The 18,679-nt window shown below is 33.8% G+C and overlaps 1 protein-coding gene across 1 annotated transcript in view; it reads right to left on the bottom strand.

Moving 5' to 3' along the window:
• Positions 1-18,274, bottom strand: part of LOC143402489 (interphotoreceptor matrix proteoglycan 1-like) — a 142,141-nt gene extending 123,867 nt beyond the window's left edge. The window contains 1 exon segment of the mRNA XM_076859992.2: positions 18,208-18,274. Coding sequence (XP_076716107.2) covers positions 18,208-18,274 — 67 coding nt within the window.
• Positions 18,275-18,679: the final 405 nt, after the last annotated feature.

The following is an 18,679-nucleotide window of genomic DNA, read 5'->3' as shown; positions in this document are numbered from 1 at the left end:
TATTCATGGTGCTTAGTTTCTAAATTTAACTTTATTATGTTCATCATTTGTGAAAGTAGTAGTAGCAACACAAATCATATAATGTCACTAAATCATTTAAATTACTTTAATAGTACCAGTGACACCCAGGGTGTGGTCTCTGTCTATATAACTTGGATGTTCTTGACCACCAAGTACATCCTGAATTCCCACACGTATAAAATGGGGAATAATCATAACCTCCCTGAGTGAGTCTCTGTGACATTAAAGGAATGACAACACGGGCAGCCCTTGACCCAGCGTTGGGCACAGGTTCAATGAGAACTCCTTTATCTGACAAACCATGCATTCCACTTGCAGTGGTTGCTCATCTGGCATGACCTTTCATGAATGCTCCTCAGTCCTCAGACTTCTCTATGCTGCTGTCCTGAAGTCTTCTGTGCTTCCACTGGCAGTGCTCATGTTTGTCCAGGCTTTCATACCAGAGGGTCCTTCTCTTCCATTTTTTTTGGGGGGGGTCTCCTACTTTTTCTCTAAGGACCAGCTGAAGTATTTTCTCTTTTAAGCTTGCTCAGATCCCCTGTGCAGAATTCATCCATATGTTTCCTCCTGTTCCTCTAGTGTGGCTCATATTGCTATGGCATTTTCTGACTCATCAATGTCCTCAAATCCTTACTATGTTTCAGGCCCACTGTGGTATACAGTGGTAAGTTAGATGAACACATATCATGCAACTGATGTTGTAGTGCTTATTTTCTCCTGCTTTGCATAATTTGTTGTAAATATGAGTTTCCCCCTTTAGACTGCAAATGCCTTGAGGTTCGGTGTTGTTATCCCAGCCCTCTCTCCTCTATTCACCTCAGTGCCTATTTAGTATGTAAAATGTTTTGTACCCAACAGATATGAATATATATATTAAGTGAATAAATGAAAAATGACTGTGAAATATTAATGGGTCTTTAATGATATATGTGTGAGTTAGATTTATTTTAAAAACCATTAGACCATGAAAAATAGCTTTGTATGTCTGGCCCACTTACATTATTGCAATTTTCCTTTTAAATTTCTGCCCACTCTCCAGTGTATAATATCAGAGGATTAGGACACAGATATATTAAATAAAACTTAGTCAAAGAAATTCTTTTGTGAATGAACATTGAAAGAATAGAAAGAAAACGGTTTATATATTAAGTGCATATTGCTAACATCTCTATTCCCAGACACTTTCATTACATCTATAAATAGACAAATAATCAAGGAAACCAATTAGAAGTGTGGGTTTCAGTGAGAAAGAACATCAGTGTTACCTAAACCTTAATAATGTCAACCCTGAGTTTATTTGCCCCTCAATGGTTATATCCAACCCTTTGCCTAGTCCTCACCTGCATCCTTGTAGCTGAGCATGGATGGAGAAAAATAAGCATTAGAATTTGCTTTAAATTTAGGATCTTAAGTAAACTCATACTCCCTTTCTGTAGTCTGTTCAATGTCCCACTCTCCTGGAGAACTAAACACAATTTTTCTCAGATTTCCTGTACCTTCTTGCTTATGTATACTTTCAGCTGTTGAGTTCTTCACATTTTACTGAGAAAAGATGAGCCAGAAGAGAACTTGCACATCTGCCCTCTGGCTGTACCAGCATCATGTACTCTGCTTCCCTTCTGTGGCTGATGAGGGGTGTGTGCTCTAATCTAAGCTCCTTTACTTATGCATCCATCCTTGGTCAACTCTCAAGGAAATTCTTCCAGAAATTCTAGCACTTTCTTACATCATTACTTTTCCTCTTTGTACTGGATTATTCTTATATGTGCACAAACATGTTATTACTCTTCCTTCTATTATATTTTTATGTGGTGCTGAGGATCAAGCCCAGGACCTCGCAAATGCGAGACGAGTATTCTACCCCTGAGCCACAACCCCAGCCCCTCTTCCTTCTGTTATAAAAGAAACAAAAAGCACTCTCTTGAAAATGCATTCTCTGTAGCCACTGATTTACTTTTCAATTCATACTTACATCAAAACTCCTTGAAAGATCCGTTTTTACCTCCTTATCCAGAACAAAGCAAGGTCCTACATAAGTGAGAATTCCCCTGATATCACATGCGTAGCTAACAATACCCTCCCTTCTATTTCTCAATGTTTCCTTTTTTAAAATTATTTCAACATTTGTGATGTGTTCATAGAGCCTGGTGTATTCTACATGCTAGTGTGACACTCACCAGAATGGGTTGCTATAACTTTGAGGGTTGGGGAGAGATTAAAAGACCACCAGTGGCTGCCTGAAACCTTTAATAGTATCAAATCCTATTTACACTATGTTATTTATATACACTCGCTAACTTTTCTAGTTTAACAGCAAATTTGCATGGATTTCTTTTTCTCTCTTTATAATTTCATGAACAGAGATTTGTTTTTACACTAGATCTTAGCAACTTAACATAGTATTTTTTCTTTCCTTAATCTGAAAACTTTCACATTTTCATTCAATGGAAGCACTTTCATGGCTTTTCTTTGGCATATTGGAATGGCCAGTCACTACTTTTGTACTTTGAGGCCATTATGAAGTAAACTAATAGTTACTTGAATACTTCCTTCCTACACACCTAAATATTTTCCATCTGCCAGGCCTTTCATGAGAACTACCTAACTCAAGGTGAGCCCATCCTACCGTGCTAATTCTAAATGCCTCCTTAAATAGTCTATTTTGATATAAACATCATCACTATCAACAAATGTCAATATCCAAACTTATAGAAGTAATTCCTAGAGTTACATTTTATAACATATTCTGTTTCAATATACTGCAGTCCTTCCTTGCCCATGTATTTGCTTCCAAGTAACATTTTCCTTTCTTTCTCTCTTCACTCTCTCTTTCTCCCTTCTTCCTTCCTTCCTTCCTTCCTTCCTCCCTCCCTCCCTCCCTCCCTTCCTTCCTTCCTTCCTGGCACTCACCCAGATTTTGTAAACCAGTGCAGTTACGATAAATTTGGAAAATTACAAATATATAGAAAGGAGAATTAATTCAAACACTAAATGTAAGCATTAATTTATCCTAAAAGAAAGCCAAATCTGGGAGTGGCCATTCCAAAACACTGGACTTTTAACACTTTATTTTTTTGTTTAAAATTATTTTACAAATAATTTTTTAAAAATATGCTGGTTAGTGAATGTGGAGGCTACTTCATTCAGAAGTATTTCTTCCACTGGAATTTGTGGGCTGATGGCCATGTGGTCTCCATGTTGACCAGCATCCTAGAAACCATTAAAGTTCACGTTATTTTCCCCCAGAGTCACTGAAGAGTTTATTTTTTCCTTCCTATACAGCATTTACCAACCTGTTTGGACCACTCCTCAGCACTAGAAAAATATTTTTTAGCTTTCTATTAAAGGCTTACGATATAAGATTACTGTACACTTTTAGTGACAACAGTATATAAGAGGAATAGGAGAATGAAGATTTCACAACACATTGCTAAGAAAGCAACAGTCATTGATACAAAGCACTTAGCAAACCCATTATGACTTCCTGGGGGAAAAAGCCTCAGTGTCTTAATGAATGAAGTAATGGGAGTGAAGACAAAACTTACTGGAATTTCTACAGAACAGAAATCTCAATTTGAAGAACAGAACTCCATAGAAACAACAGGGATAACATTTCAGGGTCAAATCAGTGACTGGAAGTTTTCAGAAAAATATAATTTAATCTTGCATAAACTTTTCTAATCTTACTAAAAAGAATGAAGGGTTGTGGCCTTTATGCAAATGTTCCACTCATGTGTGATCCAGGATATCCTGGTGTTCCCCCTACATTAGCAGATAGACTCTCAATTATGCACCTGAAATTTTTTTCCAGATAGCAAAGGCAATTAAATATACATCATGCTTAACATACTTGAAAATGTATGAACACATTATGCAAAATTGCTGAACACCTTATTCAAGGCTGTTTCAGAAAATTATATGGACTTTAAGCACTCTGTTTTCTGGATGATCAAGTAGAGAACATAGAAGTTTCTCCAACTTGCTTTTCCATCTGTCCTCCTACATCCGATTCCCAATAAACTCACACAATGACAACCCTAGTCTGTGGCCTGAGAATCAAAATATGTTGGAATAAATGATGCAAAAGAGGATAAAAGAAATTAAGAAAACTTCCAGTCACTTTCTTTAATAAATTATGAAGTAAATAAACATTCACAACAGTCAGCCTGCAGGCCGATTATCAATGATGCATAGAGGAATGGCTACATCATTTCCCTTGCTGAAGCTTCTGAAAATTCTATGCCATTGCATCCTTTCTTACCTTCAAAACTGGCATTTGTTCAATAACAGCACTCCCTACAGAGGATGCAAATCAGTATTCCCTTCTCTCAAAGAATTAGAAGAGTTGCATTAACTTTGTCTTCATTGCAAAAATCAGGCTTAGCCATTAACTTACCTGTGTCAGGAGGAAAGGGGTTAGGATGACAACCTATTACAAGAAATAAAAGGTTGCTAGCTCTTAATTTCTAGGTTATACATATACATTTGTATTAAGTTTCACTTTTACCCCACTTACCAAAAAAAAAAAAAAAAAAAGAGAGAGCGAGAGAGAGAAAAGAAGAAGAGGAACCAAATGCGAAGGTGAGATGCTAAGAAATTTGCAGAGGTACAAATCTATGTTTATTGAGGAAACATGCAGCTTCATTAGTGGGCATTAACAAAACTGAAGACAAAGAGAAAGTTAGAGAAAGAAAGGAGATTGCCTTTTTGTGTCTAGAGTAGATGGCCCTTTGAACAGGTGGAATTGCCAGCAATTCAGGTCTGGTCAATGTCAGGAGGTAAAGTGGCAGCAGTGTAGCAGAGCTGTGTCCTTAACTGTCCTCAAAGCAGAAGTGTGTGCTAATTCCCCATCCTCTTAGTAGGGACAAAGGGCAGGGCATATTGAGAAGAGGAGGTGTGTTCTCAATGCGGACTGGTCTCTCTGTGAGCTAAAGAAGGAGAGAAACATATTGGAGGTACTTGTTATAGGGTGATGAGAAGGTGAAGTAGCACGTGGGTATCTTCATTTCAGGCATTAAATCACTTGATGAGACAGCCCATGGGCTGAGGTTGGTCTACTCACATACTCACAACCAGCTGCCAGCTTTGGGGGTGCTGCACTTGCTTCAGAACCACACCTCTGGTCATAGGGAATGCCTTTCCCTCTTAACTAAGGGGACACACAGCTTCAAGATATGCAGTTTGTGCCAGAAGTGATGAGAAACTGCAGGATCAACATGTTGCTTCCTCACGGAGCCCTAAATTTACTTTAAAATTTTAGCAAAAAGTGTAACATGTAAAGGACCATAAAAAATTTTCCACATGAGTGCATAAGCTAACTCAATAAAATCTTCCCCCACATTTGAGCCAGTCTTGAAAATAAGGAGAGTAGGATATTTTCATAAACTGTGATTAATCACAAAATGCATTGCTTTGAAAAGGGCTGAATGGAGTTTGATGAATGCTGCAGTAGAGCTTAAGTGAACAGAATAAGAAACTGGAGTGGGAGCAAGTTGTGGCAAGTTGTTAGCTGGCAAAGCTGAGATCTCACACCTGGCTGCCTGTTTTGTATTTCCTGACTGGAAGAAACAAGTGCTTTCTTCAGCAACTGAGTTTGCTATCCCTTAAATCATCTGAACATCTTATAGATGGAACATCAACCCTATTAGGCCACTTCTAATCATCTCATTATTACATTAACTTAAATCTTTTTTATTACTTCTGCTTCCCAATTCTTAACCCATCACATGCATTTTTGGTAACATTGCCGTAAATTTCAGAATATGGAGTTGAAGTAAGTATACTGGCCACTGGTAAGAGAACTGAATGGAATTCTATAAGTAAGTTGGAGATGTATGGATGATGAGTTACAATTGTTCCTTACAGATGTATGGAACAAAATACTTTTCAGAGCACTTTTAAAGCCTAACTTGACTTAAAGATTGGAAACCAACAGTTTATGCCAGAAAGTATTAGGCAATTAATGAGCAGGAGGTAGAGCCAACCCTTGCTTTGTGAAGCTGATTTAGAAGTGGGTGGGGAAGACAAGTAGCAGGAATTCGTAGAGACCTACACCAAGAACCTATAAAATAAATCTGCAAAAAATTCAGGAGGAAGCTGACTTTAAAAATTGGGGTGCAGTGAGATAATAGTAGTTGACCAGGAATGTGGATTTACTTATGGGATGCATTAATAACTTGTGTCAAGTACCCACTTTCCTTCTGTTTCCATCAATGTCAGGGGGCTAGAACACAGGGTATTTTTCAGTCCATGATTGGTAGGGGTGCTGTGTATTTGGGGACATCAAAATCGTACTATATCTGAATTATTCATATCAGGATCAGCTCTAATTTAGCTCAGCATATCTGTTTTCTGGAACTTTGTGCTGTCCATGATGTTACTAACCCTAAACACACTGTCCTTTGGTTTTAGTGTTCTCATATGAACCTAATCTTGGAGTATGATGCAGTTCTGAGTAGAGAATAGCATAGATAGTATTTATTGCAAATATTGCCACAAAAGCATGGCATTCTAAATACTCAGGGTGGACAGAACTGGAATAGAATAAAGAGAAACAGATGTACATCTTGGTAAATTTCTGATCTGTAGGAACTACTACAGTTCCTGCAGAAAAGCAAAGTTAACTTCATTTTGGGTTTCCGCATCTCTGGGGTTACACTGAAGGTGGCTCTGCCATGTTCTACACATGGACAAATATCTCTATATATTTCTGGTCTCTAACCTAAGAGGGAGATAATAATAATTCCAGCACTATAGTTTTGATTTTCACTTTTGCATTGTATAGCTTTGTATTGTTTTGAAAATTAAATGAGAAAATGGATAGGAAGAGCTTCGTGAAAGGCCTAGTACAATGTTAGTTGCTATGATTCTGTGCCACTTTTTCCTGAGGTTTAGGATTAAGCCTGAAAGGAACAGGGTTTCCTGATTTGGAAAATAAAAATATGGGGCACAAATTTAAATTTTAGATTAACAGTGAATAACTTTTTAGGAAAATGTGTCCTGTGCAATATTAGATGTGCATAGACCAAATGTTTTTTTTAAAAGACAGGGATTATCAGACTACATTTTTAAAAGTCCAACTGTATCTTGTTTTAAGAGACACATATAAATCAAAAGATTCAAAGTAAAAGTATACAAAAAAGTCACAACATGCAAACACTAATCAAAAGAAATCTGGTATGGTAACATTAGTATCAAATGAAGTCAGAGCATTGGTGGCAAATGTTAAATAACCAATGCTGGGGCGTGAGGTGAGATTTGCGGTATTTGCCTTTGTTCCTGTGTTAATACTCGCCATGACTAATTTTAAGCTACCAGTATGACATAAGTGAGTTGGGAAGACATGTTTTCAATTGGCTCTTTTGACTCATTACAGGTCAATTCCAGCATACCAGTGGACAAAGTTCATTATTAAACAGAAAACATTATAAAGATAAAGACAGACATGGCATAATGATGTAAGTATTTTAGAATGATGTAAAAAGTTAAAATTTTATGCCCTCGAGAATTTTATAAATATATAAAATAAAATATTTTAGATAATGAGGAAAATAAAATTCACATTAGGTACATTTTAAGATTTCTTGGTTATCAAAATAATAAATAAAAATCGGTAAGGGTAGAGATTTGAAAAACATGCTCAAACCTGACCTTTTAACATATATGGAGGAATATATCTCCAAACTATTAAATATACCTTTTTTTTTCAAACACAGAGAAAACAAAGAAAAATAGAGTATATGCCTAACTAAAATGCAAATCTTGATTTTAAAAAGAGTGATATCATGTACATTATGTTTTCAGACTAATGGGAAGTGAGTGAGAAATTAGCTTTATGAACAAGGAAAATCTCCACATATTTGAAGAGTAAAAAGCAAAAAAAAAAAAAAAAAAGCCTTCTAAATAACCTATAAGCCAAGAAAAATCATGGTTATTATTAAAACATTATTGTAATCTATAAGATATTTTATAAAGTGATAAAAATAAATAAAATACTTTCATCAAGTGATAAAAATAATATGTAATAAAATATGTAGTTTAAAATTAAAGTGGTATCTAAAGGTTAAATGATATGATTAAAATAACAAGTTTATAAAAGTAAAAAAGGTAAATATTAGTATGCATCCTTCTCAGGAGGTCAAAGAAAGCAAAATAAAGCCAAAGAAAATACAGAATAAATAAAATACAAAGAAAAAATGGAGTAGAGAGTAAAAAAAATGTAAAAGAGAATATCACATATATAATGAAAAGAAAAAGAACTTACACTTCTCTTACAAAGCCAACCAATTTTTCCTTCGAAAATACTAACAATGAAAATGAAAAAAATCTTAACAGGTAAGATTGAAGAGGTAAAGAACACAAAATGAACCAGTATCAGGATTAAGAAAGGAAAACATTAAAATTGTTATAAACTTGTATAAATATGAAAAAGATACAAAGAGAATATGAATAATGTTTTGTCAATAAATTTAAAAAATAATGAGAACTAACTGAAGAAGAGACAATGTAACTACATGTTGTGATCACCTTTAAGGAACTGAGTAAAGTCTCTACACACAGTAAAGTCTCACAGTTTAACAGAGACTTCTACCAAATGTTTAAGGAAAAGATAATTCCATTTTTATGAAAACTCTCACCATACTTGACAAAAGAAGAATGAGAAAAATATTCATGATCCAAGCTTTGTTGTGAAAGTAACAATTCTAAATAAATTATCAGCACATGAAATCTAGTGATGTATAAGCAATGTAAGAGCAACTTGGATTTATTTCAGGATTGTGGGATTGTTTTAATAACTGAAAACCAATTACAGTAATCTATCAACATTAATGAATTAAAAGAGAAAATCATTTATATAATTAATATTATATAAAAATGATTTTTAATATAATCTTAATAGATATAGAAAAACCACAATAAACTTCTATATCTATTCATGATTAAAAATTCTTAGCAAATTAAAATTGGAAAGGAACTTTTTTACTTGGTAAAGAACATTCACAAGAACAAAACAATCATAAAAACTGAAATAAACACATTTAATGGTGAAATATTAAAAATAATCCCTTTGAAATTAGTAATTAGATAAGAATGCCTGTTAGAGTGATAACTACAGTTTCTACTAGATGGCCTATGAAAGGTGTAAGAAAATATAAGGAAATAAAAGTTTCAAGAGCTGGAAATAAAATCTACATACTCTTTGCAAATGGTATGACTTTTTAAAGTTAGAAAACCTCAAAATTTCTAGGGAATTTTCAGAATTAATAAGATTTTTTTTCAGCAAAGTTATTGAATACAAAACCAATATGAAAAAAACCAACCACAGTTTTACATAGAAAATGTAATAATACCATTTCTCTTATCACAGGTTGTATAAAGTATCCAGAGAGGGATAAGTCTAAGATATGGATTCTATTTATTAAAATAATTGTGCAACTTTATTGAAAGATATTATTACAAGGAGAGATCTTCCATTTTCTGGAATAGGGAAATGATAAAAACAGGTATTGATTCTCCCCAAAGTGACCTATTCAACACAAGTCCAATCAAATCCCAAGTAGCAGCTTTGGACATTCTATAATGCACACACACTTCAAAACATTATGTTGCACACAGTAAAGCACACAGTTTTATCTTTTAATTTAAAAAACGGAATGAATTTTGACAAAGTGTTTTGTGGAAATTTCCAAGCTAATTTTAGAGTGTAATTTAGGAGAGTTTAGGTCAGATATAGCCTAAATGGTGTCACGGGAGGGTAACGAAGCAGGGAAACATGCTGTACAAGATGTTAATATTATTATAATATTATAATAATTAAAGCAATCTGGTTTTGGCTCAGGGTAACAAAATGGAACGGATGGGCTGACATGTTTATGACAGAAGGGCATAGTAGAGAAGAACTATCCAGGGAATGATACTCAATTGACTGTGTATACTAAAAGTTATTTCTTCACAGCAGACACATAGACACAAACACAAGATTAATTCCAAGGACTTAAATGTAAAGGGCAAACCTATACAACTTTTATAAGATAATATTGAGGAGTATTTTTTTATGATTTTTGAAATAGGCAAGTATTTCTTAAGACAAAACAACCAAACCAAACCAAACCCTGAAGTAAAAAGGCTGATTTATTATTAATTATCCCTGTCCATGAAAGAATACTAGTAACAAAATAAGAAGATAAGCTACATCTGGAAAGCAGTATGGAATGGAGGTTCCTTAGAAAACTTGGAATGAAACCACCATTTGACCCACCTATCCCACTCCTTGGACTATATACAAAGGACTTAAAATTAGCATACTATAGTAAACCAGCCATATTGATGTTTATAACATCTCAATTCACAATAAGATAAACTGTGAAAGCAACCTAGATGCCCTTCAATAGATGAATGGATAAAGAAACTGTGGTATAAATACACAATGGAATATTACTCAGCATTGAAAGAGAATACAATTATGGCATTTGCAGGTAAATGGATGGAGTTGGAGAATATCATGCTGGTAAGTAAGCCAATCCCCCAAAAACAAATGCCGAATGTTCTCTCTGATAAGTGGATGCTGATACATAGTGGGGAGGGAAGGCATGAGAAAAATGGAGGATCTTTGATTGGGAAAAGGGAAGGGAGGGTGGGGATGGTGCATGGGGGCAGGAAAGATGGTGGAATGAGATGGACTTCATTACCCTAGGTACATTTATGACTGCACATATGGTGTGACACTACATTGTGCACAACCATAGAAACATAAAGTTGTGCTGCAATTGTATACAATGAATCAAAGTGCATTCTGCTGTCATATATATCTAATTAAAATAAATAAATTTATAAAGAAGATAAGCTACAGACTGGAAATGATATTTGAAAGACATGAAGCTGCAAAATATTTTTTAAAAATACCTCTAAATCAATAAGAAAAGAAAGACATCCTAAACATTCTAGTAAAAAGTGGACTAAACACTTGCTTCTGTATTTTCTAGGAGAGGATACATAATGGACCCAAAATATATGAAAATGCATTTAACCTCATTAGTTTAATTTATTTTACATCAATTTATAATGTAATCATATATTTAATTAGTAAATGCGCAATATAAATTAAAATCCTCAATGAGATAACATTTATAATATTTCATCCTCTAATATTATTTATAATAAAATAATATAATTTATTTATTAAAAAATAAAATTAAGCAACACCAAGTGTAGGTGAGGATTTGAAACAAATTGTTCTCCAAGTTCTTTCATATGGTTGAAAATATCAAGATTTCTATACTTTTTATGAATGAATAGTATCTCATTGTGTGTATATAACAAATTTTCTTCATTGATTCAACATTGAGGGACACTTAGTTTGTTCTATCTCGGCTATTGAATAGTGTTACAAAAAACATGGGAGTGTAGATATCACTTTGACATATTGGTTTTAGTTCCCTTAAATGTATACTCAATAGTAGAATTTATTCTGAAGGTGTTGGGGAAGCTTTTGATGTTTTTTTCTTTCCTTTTCTTTTTTTAAGCAGAAGTTGGTATATAGATAGCAAAGCTATGTGATAAATTTATTTTAAAAAATCAGATTAAAACAAATCCCCTGGTGGTTTATAAAATGATGACACACATATAGTATCTTTCCAGAAGGGTACTACTGTTTCTTCTTATTAAGAATAATCTTATCCTGAATCATCTGGATAATTTTAGTAATTATTCCAACTTGGATTCCATCCTATATCAATGAGATTAGAATCATCAAAGCTAGAACCTCAGCACTGGTGTTTTAATGAATGTCAAAATGGTTGCATGAAACCTTTTAGTCTGGGAAATAAAGTCAACAGAAAAGGAGACTGGCAGGGGAAGGTCTAATGGGAATTGGTAGTGAGTGTAATATCATAAGTAGATAGAAATAATGTTAGCAAAGACATGAAATTAATTTTCTCTGAAATACAAGAGAATGAGAAGAGTTTGGATAGATTCAGAGAAACTTTGAAGTAGAAAGGACAAGGGGAAGGAAGTCAAGTGACTCAGTCTTCTCAGTACGTAGGAGGAGGTGATAGGACAATGGCAGTAGTGGTAGTCATCATATCCATTTTAGGAGTCAGCACGTTTTGAACTTTGTTGTACCAGATGTCTCACTAAAAGCTTTAGCTCTTTTGAGGCATTCACTGCTATTATTATTCCTATTTTCTAGATGAGGAAACCATAAGAATGAGTAATGTATGAGGTTGAGCAATTTGCCCAGATCACAGAGTGAGTGACAGAGTGTTCTGGGCAGAAGGTAGTTCTGTGCAAGCCTGAGAGCTTTTGCTCTAAACTCTGCTGTTATCATTGCTTCTGTGAAAGAGCGAAATCAGGTGGTAGACTCAGGTGAGAGGGAAGGTTTGGGAATCTCTTTAGGGGGCTAAGTCAAGGAATCGGATGATGATGGAATTGCATATAGGACTCAGATAAGGTAATAGTGCATTGATTTTCTTCATGCAAGCACTCTATTTGGCACTCTAAAAATAGTTGGCAGCTCAGATCATAGAAAAAGTGAAAGGTAAGTTTTCCCAAGTAGAATTAATGAAATAGAAGGGAGAGGTCAAGGAGTAAGGTTCCTATCATACAAACAGAAAGACCACTAAGAATTGCTCAGGAGCCCATAATAAGTTCTAGAGTTAATGTGCAGCACACTGAGACCAGGATGGGCTGAAGAACTGGAGCAACTGCCTGAGGGATTCGATTATTCTGATGAGAATAGGATTAGATTTAATAGAAGGAAGAAAGAGAAATCATTAAAAAGGAGTGTTTCAGAATTTGATATCTCCAGAGGTCAAACATGTTGTGAACTTGAGGTAAAATTTTAGTGTTTAGATGAGGATGTTCTTATTTTTTTGTTTTAGAAGTTTTTCCCACTGTTTCATAAAATACTCATTAGGCAAGTTAAGGCCTGGAAATATGTGACACAATCTTAAGTAAATTACCACTAAACTGAGATTTTAATGATGGGCATTAAAAAAAAAAAAAACATGATTTGTGGAGTTCAAAATATTACGTATTTTTTCCTAATGAAGAGTAGAAGTCCTAAGACAGGTACTTCCATTTCCAAGATAGAGCTGAAGGACATGACCAGGTATTCTGAGATATTCATGAAAAACAGATGTTAGAAATGGCCCCAAATCAACCATCATCTGGTGGTAGCAGAGGAAAGTTGGTTTTTTAAATAATAGGGAGGCTGAGGCAGGTGGATTGCAAGTTCAAAGCCAGCCTCAGCAACTTAGTGGACTAGGCCCTAAGTAACTCAGCAAGACCTGTCTTTAAATAAAATATAAAAAAGGGCTTTGGATGTGGCTCAGTGGTTAAACACCCCCGGGTTCAATTCCAAGTACCAAAAAAAAAAAAAAAAGTACTAAAAATCATATTTTTTTCATTCGTAATATTATATTGGACTGATGTTAGACTAAGTAGACACAAGATAGAACCGGACACTGTTCAGTTCTCAGCTTTGGTTTTATCTCTCCTACCTTAAACAATACTTACCACTTTCTGCCTTATAAATGAGCACAGTGCTCATCACCCAGAGAAATATTAAGACACAAGATTAATAAAATTAGCTTGTGTGTATATGTCAGTAATCAAAGAGAAACGTATTAAAGCAAATGGTTACTAACATTAACATGATTGCTGTGTACAAAACGTTTTGATGAGGTCTGAACTGATCCTAGTATAATGGGTTAATAATAGTGCCATTGTGTTTCACAGTTCAGCTTAATTAAATATGGCTTTTGTTTATTTATTAATGCAGTAAAAACCTAAGATGGAAAAATTAGCCCTATACATGTTATTTTCTGAATGGAGTTAGTCTTTCTGAAGTGAAAACTTTTCCTTAATTTTGAGGTTCTGACATACCTTTGCAAAATTCCTTTTGGTTTAGCTTTCTTTAACCTTTCTCCCGGGGACTATTATGAAAATAGATACCAGCTGTGGTGAAAATACTTAAGATGACTGAATAAAGAAAACTGCGTTGGCATGAATTAAGATGGCTTTACAAAAGCACACAGAAAGACACCATTTCCTCGGGAATAACTGAATGTAAATGGGAACCTATTTATCTACTGAATACAATCACATGCTTAGAAGCAGCATTGCTGTTCTACAGCTTTTCGTATTCTTCCTACATTCACTGTGGCTGGAAGAGAGGCACAGCAGTGGGAGAACATTCTCAATAAATAATTATAGTGGTGCATGCTGCAGTTCCAAGCTTGACAGCAGCATTTCCATATTTGAATTCTCATTACCATGGCTATGCCACTCAACCTCATCAACTCATTGTAAGATGAGCTTTGTCATGCAGTTTGCCTTGGACCCAGAGCAAAGAGCACACCCTCCTCCTTTATTAAAATGGTTCCATCTGACTTGGTACTCTTGTTTTCCGGGGCTGGAATCCTACCTAGTCTTGGATGAAAAGATCTCAGACAGTGAGCTTAGGCTCCATGGTTGTTGAAAACTCTCCTTTGGGATGTTGAAACTCACATTTTGGTCAGAACTCACATTTCTTCCTTTCAAAATTCTGCTTTCTGTGATTCTAAAGCCTGCATGACTGCAGAACTGTCTTTCCAACCCTTAAGCAAAAAGTGGTAGTGTGGGTAGAGACCTCAGGGATAAGGTAGTCTGATATTTCACAGTGCAGTAATGAGGTCAGCATTTTATTATGGTCATTAAAACATATATTGAATTATAATATAATCCTAGACACTATTGTAAAAAACAAACTTTGTTGTCTCAGGTGGATTATTTGAAAATAGCATAACAACTGTGAAAACGGTTGTGGTACCAATAATTTGAGTTTCTAAAGATAATTAGCATGCAAATCCAGTTGATCATTAAGGTGGTTGCACTCTCATGATTGACAGAAATGGCCAAGAAAGCAGTAGGTCACGTCAGCCCTGTCTAATTAGCTTACACATACAATAGTCCTCTAATGTGATCAGTGATACACGCACATGGGCCAAAAGGCAGCCACTGCTTTTTAATTTTAAAGTAAGAATATAATTGAATAGTTTCAGGTGTATTGCCACAGTTTGTTCAGCATCCTTAACTTACGTAGCTTCAATTTTAAGAACATCTTTTCAGATATAATTGAGCAAAACAATCTGCCTTGGAACTTTTGAATTTCACTGTCCTGAGACTGTAGCTCAGACAAATTAGGTACAGGAGCTGCACAGTTAATGCTACTGCCATTGGGCAGCTATCTCAGGTATACAAATGAAGCCATGTTCTTTGTTAATGGAGCAACAATGAGAGAAAGTACCTTCCTGGACAATTTTATGAAATGAGAGCATTTCCCAATAGAACAGGATTAGTAAGAAGTGGAGTATCTTCAAATGCAAATTTCTTGACATTTCCAGCCACTAAAATAATTATCCAACTTGGATGAACTAATAATAACTTTGTTAAAGGTTTCATTTAGTATAGCCAAATGTAATGCAAAAGGCACACACTAAGATAAACACCATTTCCATTTTTAGGACTTGCCAACAGTGGGTTTTCTCTTTTCTCTTTCTCCCACACATTGAATGTCACAAGAAATGAAATGAAATTATTTACATGAAAAAGGTAAGAGCACAAAGCAGTGCCACATATATCACATGGAACTGACATCCTTGTTATTTGTCCAAAATACAGGAGACTTCGTGTTGATGAAGTGAAATAGTGTTTTGAAAATTTGAAGAATCTTTTTTGATGCTGAAACAATTTTATTTAATGAATGTTTTGAAATCAAATCCATTCCACCTTTGTGGTCTATGGAAAAACTACATTCAGAATCTCCAAAGAAAACTGGCAAGTTTTTAAATCTCTTTTGTTTTTTGTGTCTAGCACAGTATTGGGTACATGGTAAGCATTCTTGAATCAAACTGGGAAAAATCGCTGAAGGATGTTAGAAAGCTTTTAGAAGCAATTTATCAATATGAATAAATGCCACAAAACTGTTTATATTGTTTTGATTTAATAATTTTATTTTAGTGAACTTATGTTAAGTTTTGATTACTGATATATATATATATATACCCAAAGCTATTTATTGTAATATTATTCATAATAACAGAATAATTAGAAATAATTAGTTCTCTTTTGTTAAATATTTGGATAGAACAAATCTTGATATATCTATAGAAGGGAACAGTATCTAGCCAATCAAATGATGTTTGTCAAAGCTAGAAAGCAATGTAGAAATTCATATAATCTAATAAAACTGTAAAAACCTGATATAAAATTGTGTGTGTGATAAAGCAACAATCATGTAGAAAAGAAGCATATCTAGAAAAGAAACTGAGGAAACACTGAGGTCCCCGTGTAGATTATATTTGGATGGAAATACTATGGGTGATTTAGAAAATATCTCTTTGATTTTTCAAATCTGTAATTTTTAAAAAAGAAACAATTGAGTTTATCTAAATACTCAATTATTATGCTTAGCACCTAGTTGTATTGAATTGAACCCTCATTTTTCTCCCCCAAACTATTTTCTATGTAAATATAATCATGACGTTTAATTAGTCACAAATAAGAAACCAGTCTGCCTAAAGTACATAAACTCTGATTATAGTAGACCTCACTAATTGAAATTAACAGATATTCACGATCTTAGATGCTTGTGTAATAAAAAGTCCAAAACTAATAACATGTTAGCACTTTTTATTATGCAATTAGAGCACATTTTTGATAGAAGTTGGCATAAAACAAATTGTAATTTTTTGATGAGTTTTTAAAATTTAAATTGTTATATGTGAAATTATGCTATTTGTAATTGTGTATAATGGCCAATATATATGAAAATAGAAAAAAATAAATTAGTTAATATAATTAAACAAACATAAAAAATTACAGATCTTATTTGCCTGGTCAAGTTCATCAAACAATCAAATGGGTTTGCTTCATTAGTTTAATCTTAGGATACTGAAATATAGTCATTTGTTTTTAATCAAAATGTTTTCATAAATATTATAGAGGGGCTAGGGTTATAGTTCAGTGGTAGAGAGCCTGCCGAGCACATGTGAGGCACTAGGTTCAATCCTCAGCACCACATATAAATAAATAAATAAATAAATAAATAAAGTTATTGTGTCCATCTAAAATTAAAAAAGTATTAAAACAACAAAAACCCATTATATATAATTGATAATTGAAAAGAAAGGTAAATAAACTTTTGCTTCATCCCCTATCATTTGTATGTAACAGAACATGAAGGAAACTTAATATTATCTTTTCCAGAAAAAAATTTTCTCCCTCCAAATGCAGATTAAGAGAAATTAAGTATAAAATAAGTATAAAATTAAGTATAAAATAACTGATAGAATCACAGTTATTTTTGACTTAATTTGCAATACATATTTTAAAAAATTTTTTCCATAGACATTTCAAAACCAATACTGTAATCAAAATGTTCATTGAGTGTTTTAATGTTATCCTTAAAGAAGAACCTAACATTATTGATTTCAAGCAGCTTAAAAAGATTATGTTGTAATGATAAGGGTTATTTTTTTAAAAATCAAGACTTTGACATTTTTTTTTTTAAAATAAAACACATTATTTTTCTTATAAGCCTGTTATGTGCCTTGGTTTCATTTCAAATTCAGTTAAAGCTTCACCACAAGAACCTATATTGTCTAGTTCTCTTCATATAACCTCAAAAACAACAAAGTTTCTAGGATTGCCATTATGAACACTGAAGATAAAACACACTTGGCTATTTTCTAAGGAAAAACAATTCATGATTTAATTGAGAGAAGTTAGGAAATGCATTTTGGTCTGATCATAAATGTCTTATAATTAATTTCAATTTTAGGTTTTGTATGTTGAGTTTAGGTGGATAAATGGGATTGATTTCCCGGACCTACTAATGTTATTGATATTAATAATATGAATTTGCATTTTTTTATAATGGCAAAAAGGATGCATTAAACTCTCCTATTTCGTTAACACCAATCACATTTAAGATTGTGTAATAAATAAACATTAAATCATCATTAACTATCCTTTCTAATAATCAATCAACTAACCAACTAGTTAGTCAATTATTATTCAGAACCTGCCTTCTATTCACCCTCTAAAATTTAGTAGTAACTGTTGTTTCTGAATATTCGCTTCTATAAATAGATTTTATAGATTAAACAATTTTAAAAAGAAAAAAAAAATGTTTAAATAACTTACCTTTGTTTCCTTGAACTTGGAGAAAAATCCAAACAACAAAAATAGCCCTTTTAGTTTCCAAATACATTCTGGCTTTTGTGTGTTGGTAATTCTGAAAATTACAGAACACCCCCAAATTTCATTAAAAGAAATAAAATGACAGAAGGATGAAAAAAAATAATTAAATGTTGGTGCCAGCTGAGTGAAAATAACCTTTTTGATTTATCTTTATGAGGGTGCTAATTTATGAAGAGCATGCAGCAGTGTCTGTTTCTGGAATAATCCGCTGATCTTCCACTCAGGTGTAATCTCTGCTTACGTGCCAGCTGGAGGAACCTTTATCTCATTAACCTTCTGGAGGAGCATCTGTCAGCCCAGCTCTAGCATTTTAAACAAGTGTCCACAGGCAGACTTTTTTTTTTTTTTCCTAGTTATTCACCTGTCACAGTGACACAGAGAGCTAGGAAAGTCCCTCCAAATATAGAAGAAGGCT

Source organism: Callospermophilus lateralis, chromosome 6, assembly GCF_048772815.1.
Source record: "Callospermophilus lateralis isolate mCalLat2 chromosome 6, mCalLat2.hap1, whole genome shotgun sequence".
NCBI lineage: Eukaryota > Metazoa > Chordata > Mammalia > Rodentia > Sciuridae > Callospermophilus > Callospermophilus lateralis.
This window is presented reverse-complemented; position numbering and strand designations above follow the sequence as displayed.